Genomic DNA, 15,414 nt, shown 5'->3' with positions numbered 1-15,414 from the left:
TGAGATGGCCTTCGATGCAACGCCTTACCACTTTGAATGGTAAGACCAGAATTTTCATGTGTTTGAAATTGTACCCCCATTTTAGTGCCACCCTCATATATATAGGTCAATATATATATAGGTCAATATATATATAGGTCAATATATATATATGTACATATATATATATATATATATATATATATATATGTACATATATATATATATATATATACATATATATATATGTACATATATATATATATATATATATACATATATATATATGTACATATATATATATATATATACATATATATATATGTACATATATATATATATATATACATATATATATATGTACATATATATATATATATATACATATATATATATGTACATATATATATACATATATATATATATATATATATATATATATATATATATATATATATATATATATATATATATATATATATATACACACACACAGACTTGGCATTTAATATGGATTTTTTTTTTTTCTTGACTTGGGTTTACTTTCTGAACTCAGTATATCAATCTGGTGAGTTTATTTTACCCTTCGGTGATGTCTTTGTTGAAAGAACCATGTCACTGATTGTCTTTCGCAGCAAGAAGTCAATAACAGGATTATATCACAGGTGGCGTAACAAAATGTAAGGACAGGTACATTTGACGATTGGCTTCACAATCGGGTATATATGGGTTGTTGCATTCTGTATTAGTGGAAAACAACTGCTGCACGTCTACAAAAGTTAATGCCGCTTCCTCTGGAGATGGTCCGTCAACTTGACAATGCTGTTTGTCATGGAGTGGTGGCTTTACGAAATTCTGGCATGAAACAGCGTGCTATTGCTCGGCAGTATGGCATCACTCAAGGTCAGGTGTCAAAGATCCTGAAACGAAATGCTCAGAGGGGTGTCCCTACTCCAATACCGAGGCCAGGACGTCCACGCAGAACCACAAAGAGAGATGATCGCCAGCTGCACCGGTTAGTCTGCAATGGCCGTACCAAGTCAGCTAATCGGCTTAGGGCTGAGTGGCAGCAACTGACAAATGTGCCTGTATCCAGAAGGCTAGTCAACCAACGACTGGTTCAAGCAGGCTATCGTGCCAGGCGTCCCCTGAGAAAGCCACGCCTGACCAGACAACACCGCCAGCACCGATTGCAGTGGGCCAGAGAGCACCGTCAATGGCAGCCAGGACACTGGAATCAGGTGATCTTCAGTGACGAGTCTAGATTTCTGGTCTATCGTCAAGATGGCCGCGTCCAAGTGCGCAGACAAGTGCATGAAGCCTACAACAAAGATTGTATAGTGCCAAGAGTCCAAGCTGGAGGTGGTGGGGTGACCGTTTGGGCTGCTTTTCATGCAGGGGGCAAAACTGACCTGGTTGTTCCGAATGGAAACCTGAACCAGTTCAAGTGCAGGGCCATTCTGGAAGAAACATTGCTTCCATTTGCTCGTGCAGCCTTTCGAGGAAACTTTGTCTTCCAAGATGACAATGCACGGCAACATCGTGCTCGCATGATCCAACACTTTCTTGCTGACCGTGGTGTAGAACACATGGAGTGGCCTGCCATGTACCCGGATATGAATCCGATAGAGAACTTGTGGGCAGAATTAACGCGTCAAATCGACCACTTGGACCAGCAGCCGACCTCTGTGCGTGAATTGCAGCAGGCTATTGTCACTGCACGGCAAGAGATTCCTGTCCAAACCTTGGCAAATCTCGTGAACAGCATGCCTCAACGTGTACGTGCTCTCCCGAATGCGCGTGGGGGTTACACGAAGTACTGAACTGTAATTTTACTGTCCGTAATCCCAGTTGTAATTTAACTTTTGTTTTTGTTAAAAAAATTTTTGGCTAATGTGCAAAATAAAGAGATACTTCTGGAAAACGTACAGAAGTTTAACACAGTACTGTCCATGAATTGAGTTTGATATCAGTTTACATCACTTTCAAGGATCAATTTATTTGTTTCGAAATGTCAAATGTGGTTTTTGTTTCTTTTAAAGGTCACATTAACAAAATCTAGAATAATTTCAACATAATTCCAATGAACTTTTGTTTCTAAGACATCTTGAAAAGTAAGTTCACCCCGACAAAAAAAATATTCCATATTAAATGCCAAGTCTGCATATGTACAGTCACGTGAAAAAGTAAGTACACCCCATGTAAAGTTTTGACTTTTTCAACATATTTCAACATACAGCTATTTAATCTTCATTTCAACAATATTGATAGATAAAGGTGATACAATATAACAAATATCATGAAACATTTACATTTTGTAGACCATTGTATAATTTAAATTTTACTAGAATTCACCAAATGTCTGTCCGTCTGTTCGAAGGTACCGCAAAAACGACTCAACCGATCGCAAAGATATTTTGGGTGGATAATCCTTGGATCTCCAGGAGTAAAATAGGCTATTTAATTTTTCCAATTTCAGCTTTGGTCTCCAGCATTTTCAGGTTTGGACTCCCGCATAACATTCACGTTCGCATAACGTCCATTATGACGATGTTCTCATTGTGACGATGTATGTGTTCACGGTAGTGTTTGACGTGAACGTGTGAACGTAATTTCGTCATGTTTTTCGTTTCGTCATCCTTTAATGAACGTTTAATGTTTAATGCCCTTCGATGTCCAGGGCCGCACGCGCGCTACACTGGACGGGCCAGCGTGTACCTTGCCCTTCGCCGTCAGGCTCGGGTAAACTGCTGAGCCACATCCGTGATGGGGACTGGGGCTTGAGACAGTGTCCTTCATTAAAAGTATAATAAACGCCATCTCCATCGATCTTGCCAAGGCCGTAACAGCCGTAACGTTTAATCTCTACATGAGAGAATTCCACATAGCTATTTGGGCGGTGAATACGCTAACAGATCGATGTCTCCATCGATCTTGCCAAGGCCGTAACAGCCATCGGCTCAAAATCCTTTTAACCGTCGATTTGGTACAGTTACACGTATCGGGAATTTGGTACACATATCGGGAGTACATACGACATAGCGATTGTGAACACGATTGTTGTTATATTATATCACCGTTATCTATCAATATTGTTGAAATGAAGATCAAATAGCTGTATGTTGAAATATGTTGAAAAAGTCAAAACTTTACATGGGGTGTACTTACTTTTTCATGTGACTGAATGTGTGTGTGTGTGTGTGTGTACGTGTGGCGTGCGTGTGTGTGTGTGTGTGTGTGTGTGTGTGTGTGTGTGTGTGTGTGTGTGTGTGCGTGCATGCGTGTGTGTGTGTGTGTGAGTGTGTGTAGTGACGGTTTTGACTCGGTGAACTTCATACACCCCGGAGAGAGCAAACGCATACACACATAATAAAAGTGGCACAGTTATGTCATAGTATGCTGTTTAGAAATTCAGAAAATTGCATTCATGTGATAGATATGCATTGCACATGTAAGCAGCACTTTCCCCTCCCCACCTTCTATATCTCCATCTCTTCCTTTTCCGATCTCTTTCACACCATTTACTTTTACTTTCATTCGCTTCAACACAACAACAAGCATGGTTACTCAACCACAATCACAGGGTGATCAAGGCGGAAACAGAAAGTGCTCAAGACGTCTCGCAAGTTCAATGGAACCCCTGTCCCATGGACTGTGGAAGGATAAAGACCAGAGTGTGGCAAATTCGCTGTGCCTCTCTGTCTCTCTGTCCCCCCCCCCCCCCCCCCCACCACCCCCAAAGCAGTCTCAAAACATGAAGTCAGAGAGCCGTTTCCCACAATATTTCGCAGCTCGCAGTTCAAATCTGCAGAATAGAGTTCCCCATATTTTTGCTTTTCTTTCACGCCTTGTGCCTTTTTCATTCCTATACACGCATTTTCACACGTACACTCCCTCCGGCCACAACATTTCTTCTTCCTCATCATTTTTCCATACATTCGTTCCATGGCGGCTTTTTCCATACGTTCGTTCCACGGCATTCGTTCTCTGTTCGGAGAATTATATCGAGTGAAGAAACGATTAAGGAATGCGCCGAAAGTGTAACTTCATTGAGTGCAATGAAAATAATTAACCAGCGGGATTGCCGCGAAGGCGGCTGCGTCCTCCATGGGGTCATAATAAACACGGAGAAGTTTGGAGACGCCTGGAAAGTTGTGTGGGTCAGGGAAAGAAGGGTGTTTTCCTGCAATCGTCCAAACATCAGTGCCAGTGTTTTTTCCTTTATTTAATATCCACACAAATTGTGCAACTAAACTGTGATGAGCCCTAGTATCTCTTAATCCGAGACAAATTTCAAAATTTAAACTGCGGAATTGAGCTTAGCAGCAGTTACGACTGCTGAAAAAAGTGTTTATTTGTCCATTTTGCACATTCTCCGATACCCCTTCCTCTCCTTGGCCTCCAGAAACATCCAGAGAGTTGTATATGGGAATAGAGGGGAGGGGGTTGCGAGGAGGTCAGCATGAGGGGAGGGGTAGGAAAGGCAGCACCATCGAATATAATACATCTCTGGGAATGTAACTGAGGAAAATTGGTTCAACTCGAGAGGAGTGAGGTTGTTAAAGTTTCCAGACACTTCCGGGCGTCTCTGGGCGGTCAATTACCTCAGATGGCGAGGAATAAATAAATCGAAACCTCCCATGCTGTTCTAGCCGAAGATGGCTGCATAAAGCAACCATGAAAAGCAACACAAGGTAAGCCATTTGCTGTTTCAAACTCTTCCATAGTCCCTCCATAGCTGTAACGACATTTACATGTAGTACACACATCAGAATCCCAATGTGACACACCCTTCAGCTTCCAGACAGGGTAATGTAGGTGAGACCTGCTGGGTTATTCCCTCCATTCACATGTGAGAGATGTGGGTGGGTCTTTGTTTTGCATTTATATGTTAACTACTCAACGTTGGTACCTGGTACATGTTTGGAAGCCTTGATGGTACACGTTTCTGTCTGTGCTGTTATGTATGGGCATGCCATAGCCCTTTCTGAGTTACTAATCAGTTTGTAGTAAATTTTCTGGAAATATGTCACCAATAAAAGTTGGACTTGAATATTGAACTATTATTCTTCATTTCTTGTGAATCTTGAAATAGTATTTTTCAGTTCTCCTTTTAATGATCTCTAAGGTTGTTTGTGGGTAGGTATTGCTACACAGCAACAGACTAGATCTTCATTAAAGCCGATTTCCTAAATTAAAAACAAAGTGGAAAGATTTTGATGTTGATGCAGCACGTGCATGATGGACCAAATGGTCTCCTGCATTAAAGTTCGTTGTATTTCATTCCATTTTGTATTTAAAAAAAAATTAACTCGAACGGCACTCGTTCGGGGCATACCTTCGCCAGGCTGAACAGCTTACATTTTGTAGCCCACTGATTTATGGCGGCCGGATCTGCATCCATACCTTATCACAATCTAATCAGCTAATTCTTGTAACCTATCAAACAAATCCACCAAGTTTCGTCCGAATCCACCATAACTTTTTGAGATATCGTGCTACATATCGTTTTTGGCCCTACATTATCTCTCAATGGTGAAGAATCACTAAATACATCGGGGCAATAACCCTGGTGCTCACCTGATAGAATAAACAGTATACTGCACTGACTAACGGTATTTCAAACCAATTTCAATGGTTGCTAGAAGACAGGGCAGCATGTAGAATCATACGAACATAATCATAAGCCTTTACACAAACGAACAAAAAAATACCTATTTTGGGGGACAACCCCCTCCCACCCCTATGTACCTCCTCAGACCCCAATTTTTCCAATGCTTTGAACAAACATTGGTATATCACGGATGATGAAGGTTGTGGTGGTTTCATCAAAATTGTGTGTGTCAGTTCTGAGAAAAAAGGAAATACCTATTTTGGGGGCAAGCCCCCCCCCCCATAGACCCCCAAAGGGGCAGATTTCTTTTAATGCCATGAACAAACTTTGGTATATCATGGGTGGTGAAGGTTGTGGTAAAGTTTAATCGAAATAGTGTGTGTAGTTTCAGAGGCAAAAGCAAATTCCTATTTTGGGGGGGGGGGGGGGGGGGTGGGGAGGGGGGTCAAGCCTGGATCCGCTTTGACCCTGGTAGACCCCCTTAGACCCCGATTTTTTTTTAATTCCATGAACAAACTTTAGTCACAACACAACAAATATAATTTGTGCTAAATTTTGTCGCAATCCCATCAGCGGTTTCAGAGAGTAAGTTTCAAGTGTTTACGGATGGACTGACGGATGACGCGCCATCGCATAAGCTCCCCTGAACTTCGTTCCAGGTGAGCTAAAAAAAACTACCGGTAGCTGGTATTCATAGAATACTTACCTTGCACAGTCAACTTGGTGAGAGACAACTCTTCTGTTTTTGAACGTTTTTTTTCTTTGATCCAATATGGCTGCCAGACATCATTTGACATCTATGAATGATGTCAAAGCTATGAATGATGATGAGCGATGACATCATTAATTTATATTCTCTAATATAATTGTGTAGATCACGCTCAAGAAATTTTAAACTTATCAGACAAAGCTTTGTCCCTGTCGAATTATGACGTCATAATGTCGTAAAATTTCATGTCAATCGGGCCCACGGTTACCGAGAAAATGAATTTTAAAATGCAGACATGCACGTACGCCACAGTCACCACACGTACGCGCGCCACACGTACGCGCGCCACACGTACGCGCGCCACACGTACGCGCGCCACACGTACGCACGCCACACGTACGTGCGCCACACGTACGCACGGCACACGTACGCACGGCACACGTACGCACGGCACACGTACGCACGCCACACGTACGCACGCCACACTTACGCACGCCACACGTACGCACGCCACACGTACGCACGCACCCGAATGCCTAACCCTGCTTTCCGCATCGCAGGTGCAGGGTAATCATCGTATCCAGACACGGATCCGGATATTCACCAAAATCTAATCAATTCATCCTGGTCACATACAAAACCTGTCAACGAAGTTTCGTCCGAATCCATCCATAAGTTTTTGACATATGTTTTACAGTATATCGTTTTTGGCCCTTTTCATAAATATTTGAGATTTCCTGCTCACAGACAAACAGACAGACAGACAACCAGGGGTGAAAACACAACCTTTGTCCACCTTCTGTGCCAGAGGTAATGATTAAATGAGAAACAGTTGAATTCATTTTTCATTTTGCTTCGACGAAATACTCACCCATAATAATTGATAAATTAAGCACAAATAATACATTGGTCCAGAGAAAAAGAAAATAGATAGACATTTTATATTTTGGCTACACAAGAAAAACCTAAAGCAAACCCTGGATTGTCTCATGGCCGACTACGGAATGAAATAATTTCAGAAATTATTTTCATCAAACAGGAATAAATGAATAAATCTACATAACATCGCACATATGTCTGGTACTTACCATGAATGTCAGCCTGCGAAAGGTCTAAGTTATACAGAACGAGAAGGTACCCAGGTGAGGTAGAAATGAGCATACTCGAGCAATCTGGAGTTAAACGCATACGCATCAGAGAATTCGTGTGGAAGAATGTTCGATGGGGACAGCCTTCCTCTGTGCAGCTGGTGAGAGACAACGATCATTCCGGAGCGGATTTGTAAATGCACAAGTTTCGGGAGCATCGGCAAATAAATTGTGCCAAGACGAGCACGGTCATGTCGAACGAGGCATATGAAAACACATCGACGTGAACGTTATAGAAACTGCAACGGGTAATTTAAATTGTCAGCACGCAGAAAATGTACAATTAGAGGGCTGAGGAGCAACACGAAACGAATGAAGATAGACATCGTTTTCCTGTCTCCCCAACTCATCCTTCGATCCTGACCTGTTTGTCTCCCAGACAAGCACATTGCCATCAAAGCCAGAAGTGACGAGAAGGCCACCCAGAGGCTCAAACTCGATGTTCTTCACCCAGCTCGTGTGACCTCGCAGGCGGCTCACCGGGCACGTCAGACGGCGCTGGTCCCACAATGCCACTGTGGTATCATCAGAACAGCTAGCAAAAAGCCGTCCGTCCAGAAACCTGCCACAAATAGTTGTGTTAATGACAACGATGGGAAAACAGGACGATTCCACAACAATTCCCTGCAGCGCCTGAAGATTGAGTGACGTGTGAAAACGTGTTTCAAAGTCTCCCACCCAGCCTTGCAGAGCCTCCATTGCCCAAACACACAACTTTCTTTCGAATCAAAATAAACCCCTTTCAACAGTTACTGGTTGTATGTTGGCTGCAATAACTGTTGTCCGATGAGTGTATTTTCTTTCTTTTCGACAGTGATGTGAGGCTCATTGAGGAGAGTTGTGTATACAAATTGCATGCAGGACAATGACGTAAGGATACATCTGTGTACATTTATACAAAATACGAAGACATCAGTCAACTATTTGGACAAATACAAACTGATTTGTTTATAGGACAACCCCTCCCCGTTTACACTTGTTTATAGGACAAAATATGGTGGTTCAACACCACCTCATTGTGTCCATCATTGCTGGGCAATGCCGGGTCCCTCCTCCCACCCCTTCCCCTTCCTCCTTCCACCCCTTGCTCTGCCTCCTCCCACCCCTTCCCCTTCTTCCTTCCACCCTTCCCATTCCTCCTTCCACCCCTTGCTCTGCCTCCTCCCACCCCTTCCCCTTCTTCCTTCCACCCTTCCCATTCCTCCTTCCACCCCTTGCTCTGCCTCCTCCCACCCCTTCCCCTTCTTCCTTCCACCCTTCCCATTCCTCCTTCCACCCCTTCCTCTGCCTCCTCCCACCCCATCACCTTTTTCCTTCCACCCTTCCCCTTCCTCCTTCCACCCATTGCTCTGTCTCCTCCCACCCCATCACCTGCCTCCTCCCACCCCATCACCTGCCTCCTCCCACCCCTTCCCCTTTTTCCTTCCACCCTTCCCATTCCTCCTTCCACCCCTTGCTCTGCCTCCTCCCACCCCATCCCCTGCCTCCTCCCACCCCATCCCCTGCCTCCTCCCACCCCTTGCTCTGCCTCCTCCCACCCCTTGCTCTGCCTCCTCCCACCCCTTGCTCTGCCTCCTCCCACCCCATCCCCTGCCTCCTCCCACCCCTTCCCCTTCTTCCTTCCACCCTTCCCATTCCTCCTTCCACCGCTTGCTCTGCCTCCTCCCACCCCATCACCTTTTTCCTTCCACCCTTCCCCTTCCTCCTTCCACCCCTTGCTCTGCCTCCTCCCACCCCATCCCCTGCCTCCTCCCACCCCTTGCTCTGCCTCCTCACACCCCTTCCCCTTCTTCCTTCCACCCTTCCCATTCCTCCTTCCACCCCTTCCTCTGCCTCCTCCCACCCCTTCCCCTTCTTCCTTCCACCCTTCCCATTCCTCCTTCCACCCCTTGCTCTGCCTCCTCCCACCCCTTCCCCTTCTTCCTTCCACCCTTCCCATTCCTCCTTCCACCCCTTGCTCTGCCTCCTCCCACCCCTTCCCCTTCTTCCTTCCACCCTTCCCATTCCTCCTTCCACCCCTTGCTCTGCCTCCTCCCACCCCTTCCCCTTCTTCCTTCCACCCTTCCCATTCCTCCTTCCACTCCTTCCTCTGCCTCCTCCCACCCCATCACCTTTTTCCTTCCACCCTTCCCCTTCCTCCTTCCACCCATTGCTCTGTCTCCTCCCACCCCATCACCTGCCTCCTCCCACCCCATCACCTGCCTCCTCCCACCCCTTCCCCTTTTTCCTTCCACCCTTCCCATTCCTCCTTCCACCCCTTGCTCTGCCTCCTCCCACCCCATCCCCTGCCTCCTCCCACCCCTTGCTCTGCCTCCTCCCACCCCTTGCTCTGCCTCCTCCCACCCCATCCCCTGCCTCCTCCCACCCCTTCCCCTTCTTCCTTCCACCCTTCCCATTCCTCCTTCCACCGCTTGCTCTGCCTCCTCCCACCCCATCACCTTTTTCCTTCCACCCTTCCCCTTCCTCCTTCCACCCCTTGCTCTGCCTCCTCCCACCCCATCCCCTGCCTCCTCCCACCCCTTGCTCTGCCTCCTCCCACCCCATCCCCTGCCTCCTCCCACCCCTTCCCCTTCTTCCTTCCACCTTTCCCATTCCTCCTTCCACCCCTTGCTCTGCCTCCTCCCACCCCTTCCCCTTCTTCCTTCCACCCTTCCCATTCCTCCTTCCACCCCTTGCTCTGCCTCCTCCCACCCCATCACCTTTTTCCTTCCACCCTTCCCCTTCCTCCTTCCACCCCTTGCTCTGCCTCCACCCACCCCATCCCCTGCCTCCTCCCACCCCTTGCTCTGCCTCCTCCCACCCCATCCCCTGCCTCCTCCCACCCCTTCCCCTTCTTCCTTCTACCCTTCCCCTTCCTCCTTCCACCCCTTGCTCTGCCTCCTCCAACCCATCCCCTGCCTCTTTCCACCCCATGCTCTCCCTCCTTCCACCCCATCCCCTGCCTCCTCCCACCTCATCCCCTGCCTCCTTCCACCCCATGCTCTGCCTCCTCCCACCCATCCCCTGCCTCCTTCCACCCCATGCTCTCCCTCTTTCCACCCCATCCCCTGCCTCCTTCCACCCCATCCCCTGCCTCCTCCCACCCCATCCCCTGCCTCCTCCCACCCCATCCCCTGCCTCCTCCCACCCCATGCTCTGCCTCCTCCCACCCAATGCTCTGCCTCCTCCCACCCCATCCCATGCCTCCTCCCACCCATCCCCTGCCTCCTTCCACCCCATCCCCTGCCTCCTTCCACCCCATGCTCTCCCTCCTTCCACCCCATCCCCTGCCTCCTTCCACCCCATCCCCTGCCTCCTCCCACCCCAACCCCTGCTTCCTTCCACCCCATGCTCTGCCTCCTTCCACCCCATCCCCTGCCTCCTCCCACCCCATCCCCTGCCTCCCCCCACCCCATCCCCTGCCTCCCCCCACCCCATCCCCTGCCTCCTCCCACCCCATCCCCTGCCTCCTCCCACCCCATCCCCTGCCTCCTCCCACCCCATCCCCTGCCTCCTCCCACCCCATGTTCTGCCTCCTCCCACCTCATCCCATCCCCTCCCCTGCCTCCTTCCACCCCATCCCATCCCCTGCCTCCTTCCACCCCATCCCATCCCCTGCCTCCTTCCACCCCATCCCATCCCCTGCCTCCTTCCACCCCATCCCATCCCCTGCCTCCTTCCACCCCATGCTCTGCCTCCTTCCACCCCATGCTCTGCCTCCTTCCACCCCATGCTCTGCCTCCTTCCACCCCTTGCTCTGCCTCCTCCCACCCCTTCCCCTTCTTCCTTCCACCCTTCCCATTCCTCCTTCCACCCCTTGCTCTGCCTCCTCCCACCCCTTCCCCTTCTTCCTTCCACCCTTCCCATTCCTCCTTCCACCCCTTGCTCTGCCTCCTCCCACCCCTTCCCCTTCTTCCTTCCACCCTTCCCATTCCTCCTTCCACTCCTTCCTCTGCCTCCTCCCACCCCATCACCTTTTTCCTTCCACCCTTCCCCTTCCTCCTTCCACCCATTGCTCTGTCTCCTCCCACCCCATCACCTGCCTCCTCCCACCCCATCACCTGCCTCCTCCCACCCCTTCCCCTTTTTCCTTCCACCCTTCCCATTCCTCCTTCCACCCCTTGCTCTGCCTCCTCCCACCCCATCCCCTGCCTCCTCCCACCCCATCCCCTGCCTCCTCCCACCCCTTGCTCTGCCTCCTCCCACCCCTTGCTCTGCCTCCTCCCACCCCATCCCCTGCCTCCTCCCACCCCTTCCCCTTCTTCCTTCCACCCTTCCCATTCCTCCTTCCACCCCTTGCTCTGCCTCCTCCCACCCCTTCCCCTTCTTCCTTCCACCCTTCCCATTCCTCCTTCCACCCCTTGCTCTGCCTCCTCCCACCCCATCACCTTTTTCCTTCCACCCTTCCCCTTCCTCCTTCCACCCCTTGCTCTGCCTCCACCCACCCCATCCCCTGCCTCCTCCCACCCCTTGCTCTGCCTCCTCCCACCCCATCCCCTGCCTCCTCCCACCCCTTCCCCTTCTTCCTTCTACCCTTCCCCTTCCTCCTTCCACCCCTTGCTCTGCCTCCTCCAACCCATCCCCTGCCTCTTTCCAACCCATGCTCTCCCTCCTTCCACCCCATCCCCTGCCTCCTCCCACCTCATCCCCTGCCTCCTTCCACCCCATGCTCTGCCTCCTCCCACCCATCCCCTGCCTCCTTCCACCCCATGCTCTCCCTCTTTCCACCCCATCCCCTGCCTCCTTCCACCCCATCCCCTGCCTCCTCCCACCCCATCCCCTGCCTCCTCCCACCCCATCCCCTGCCTCCTCCCACCCCATGCTCTGCCTCCTCCCACCCAATGCTCTGCCTCCTCCCACCCCATCCCATGCCTCCTCCCACCCATCCCCTGCCTCCTTCCACCCCATCCCCTGCCTCCTTCCACCCCATGCTCTCCCTCCTTCCACCCCATCCCCTGCCTCCTTCCACCCCATCCCCTGCCTCCTCCCACCCCAACCCCTGCTTCCTTCCACCCCATGCTCTGCCTCCTTCCACCCCATCCCCTGCCTCCTCCCACCCCATCCCCTGCCTCCCCCCACCCCATCCCCTGCCTCCCCCCACCCCATCCCCTGCCTCCTCCCACCCCATCCCCTGCCTCCTCCCACCCCATCCCCTGCCTCCTCCCACCCCATGTTCTGCCTCCTCCCACCTCATCCCATCCCCTCCCCTGCCTCCTTCCACCCCATCCCATCCCCTGCCTCCTTCCACCCCATCCCATCCCCTGCCTCCTTCCACCCCATCCCATCCCCTGCCTCCTTCCACCCCATCCCATCCCCTGCCTCCTTCCACCCCATGCTCTGCCTCCTTCCACCCCATGCTCTGCCTCCTTCCACCCCATGCTCTGCCTCCTTCCACCCCATGCTCTGCCTCCTTCCACCCCATGCTCTGCCTCCTTCCACCCCATGCTCTGCCTCCTTCCACCCCATGCTCTGCCTCCTTCCACCCCATGCTCTGCCTCCTTCCACCCCATGCTCTGCCTCCTTCCACCCCATGCTCTGCCTCCTTCCACCCCATGCTCTGCCTCCTCCCACCTCATCCCATCCCCTCCCTCCTTCCACCCCATCCCATCCCCTGCCTCCTTCCACCCCTTGCTCTGCCTCCTCCCACCTCCACCCTTCTCCTGCCTCCTACCACCTCCACCAATTCCCCTTCCTCCTCCCACAGAGGCAACCGGCATTTCCCAGGATCTAACATACCAACATTGGACTACCACCATTAAGCATATATTTAGAGACAAACATTTTATTTATCATGCTGTAAAATATTGAACAGAAATATCAATGAAATTGAACATATTATTGTGATGCTTTTGGGTCGACAAACCAATGGGTGAAGAGCGGATATACGTACAAACAAACACTTGCTCCATTATATATATATTGATCTACCCTCATGGAGATAGCGACAGGTGGTGACTCCACATATTAGATGGAGGGAGTGTAGGGGAAACGTCACCATCGAGTACAATGAGAGGCTGAGGGCCAGGTATGAGCAACTTAGCGAAGACGCAGAAGGTTTGGAGGAGGAATGGAAGAAGTATGGAGAGGAATTTAGGGGAATTGCAGAAGTGTTGCCTGGAAGGACGTCAGAAAAGGGTGCATCGTTTAGGGATAGAAACCAGGTACGGTGGATGGAGGAAGTAGCGAAGGCAGTTGGTGAAAAGAAGGTTTGGAAGAGCATGGAGAAGATCAAGGATAAAGGGAGGCAACCGAATGCGTGGATGCTGCACCTGAATGGGCAAAAGAAGAAAGCAGCAAGGAGAACTGCAGATAAGATGAGGAAAGATATGGAACAGGAGGTGCATAACCAGTTGGAGGAGGATGGCGGGGAGAAAATGATCTTTAAATTGGCTCGGGACAGGGACTAAGATAGCAAGGACATGAAGGGAGTGCCAGTGATTGTAAGGATGGAGGCGGGAGGCTAGTGACCGAGAGGGGTGCAGTATTGAAGGTGTGGAAAGGATATTTCAAACTCAAACAGCTGAACAGAGATGAAAATTGCAGTGGGAGAAGTCTGAGTCAGGTGGATGAAGAGGCTGTTGAATGTATGTATTCATGAGAGAGGGTTCAATTCCGGAGGATTGGAGGACAGGGTTAATTATGCCGATATGGAAGGGGAAGGGGATGTTCAAGATCTGGGGAAGTACAGGGGCATTACGCTCCTGAGTCATGTCATGAAGATGTTGGAGAGGGTTCTGGATGAGAGGATAAGGAATCGTTTTGAGGAGGAGATCGGTGAAGAGCAGCAGGGGTTCAGAAAGTGTAGGGGAACGAGAAAAGGGATGTTCACACTGAGACAGCTGGTGGAGAATAGTTTGGAGGTGCAAGGTAAAATGGCATTGAGATTTGTGGATCTGGAGATGGCCTATGACACTGTCCCGAGAGAGATGGTGATGGCAACACCGAGATGGATGGGAGTGCCGGAAGCAGAAGTTAGGTTGGTGGTAGGGATGTCCAAGGGAACAAAGGGAAGAGTTTTGGTTGGTCGTAGGATGTCTGATGAGTTGAGTGTGAAAATTGGTTTGAGGCCAGGAAGCGCTCTCAGCTCATGTTTATCATGGTGATGGAGCTGGTAAGCAGGAAGGTGAATATGAGGGGTATTATTGGGAGGACGTTGTATGTGGACGATCTTGCTGTTGTGGTGGAGAGTGGGCGGGAGATGCAGGACGTACTGGAAGAGTGGAAGGAGGCATTTAGTAAGCATGAGCTGAAGAGGAGTATGGAGAAGACCGAGGTGATGTGGGTTGGGCAGCAGAGAAAAGAAATGAATATCAGGTTAGAGGGGAAGGAGATCAGACAGGGAAATAGGTTTGAGTATCTGGAGGGAACAGTGACCGGGGATGGTAAGTTGGAGGCAGAGATACGGAGGAGGATTCAGGTGGGTGTAAATGCATGGAGGAGGGTGGAGGGAGTAATGGCAGACACAAAGATATCAAGGAATTTGAAAGGGAAGGTTCTGATATCGTGTGTAATGTCGGCCCAGCTTTGCGGCCTGGAAACTGGTAATGACAAGAGCCATCAACAGAGGCTGCAGGTTTGTGTGAACAACTGTTCAGGATGATTGTGGGAGTGAAGAGGGTGGAAAGAAGGAGAATGAATGAACTGAGGGAGGAGATTGGTGTGCAGATGAGCTTGATGGGGAGATTGGTGAAATGTCAGGTTGGATAGGCTGGACACTTAGTACGGATAGGGGAAGAGAGAATGGAAAAGAGAGCGAATAGGTTGACGGAGCAATGTAAGAGGAAAAGAGGGAGACAGCGGAAGTAGACAGGATTGCGTGAGGATGGATATCAATAAGGTGGGGGACGGGGGTGGTTGAAGAGTGGAGAGAGTTGGCTGAGGACAGAGGGAAGTGGAGGAGTGTCATGGTCAAGGCAGGGCAGGAGCTTGGTGCCATCGGACCTCACCCCTTATAAAGGGAAGAGGAGGAAAAGAAGAAGATTACA

The 15,414-nt window shown here is 49.9% G+C and overlaps 1 protein-coding gene across 2 annotated transcripts in view; it reads right to left on the bottom strand.

The window, feature by feature from the left end:
* The window catches only part of LOC144889490 (DDB1- and CUL4-associated factor 10-like), a 56,966-nt gene that overhangs the window by 29,246 nt on the left and 12,306 nt on the right, over positions 1-15,414 (bottom strand). For both annotated transcript variants that reach the window (XM_078769843.1, XM_078769844.1), the window contains exons 3-4: positions 7,815-8,012; positions 7,391-7,548 (exon numbers count right to left, since the gene is read on the bottom strand). In XM_078769843.1, coding sequence (XP_078625969.1) covers positions 7,391-7,548; positions 7,815-8,012 — 356 coding nt within the window. The remainder of the gene's footprint in view (positions 1-7,390; positions 7,549-7,814; positions 8,013-15,414) is intronic.

This window comes from Myxine glutinosa, chromosome 1 (assembly GCF_964187855.1).
Source record: "Myxine glutinosa chromosome 1, kmMyxGlut1.1, whole genome shotgun sequence".
Taxonomy (NCBI): domain Eukaryota; kingdom Metazoa; phylum Chordata; class Myxini; order Myxiniformes; family Myxinidae; genus Myxine; species Myxine glutinosa.
This window is presented reverse-complemented; position numbering and strand designations above follow the sequence as displayed.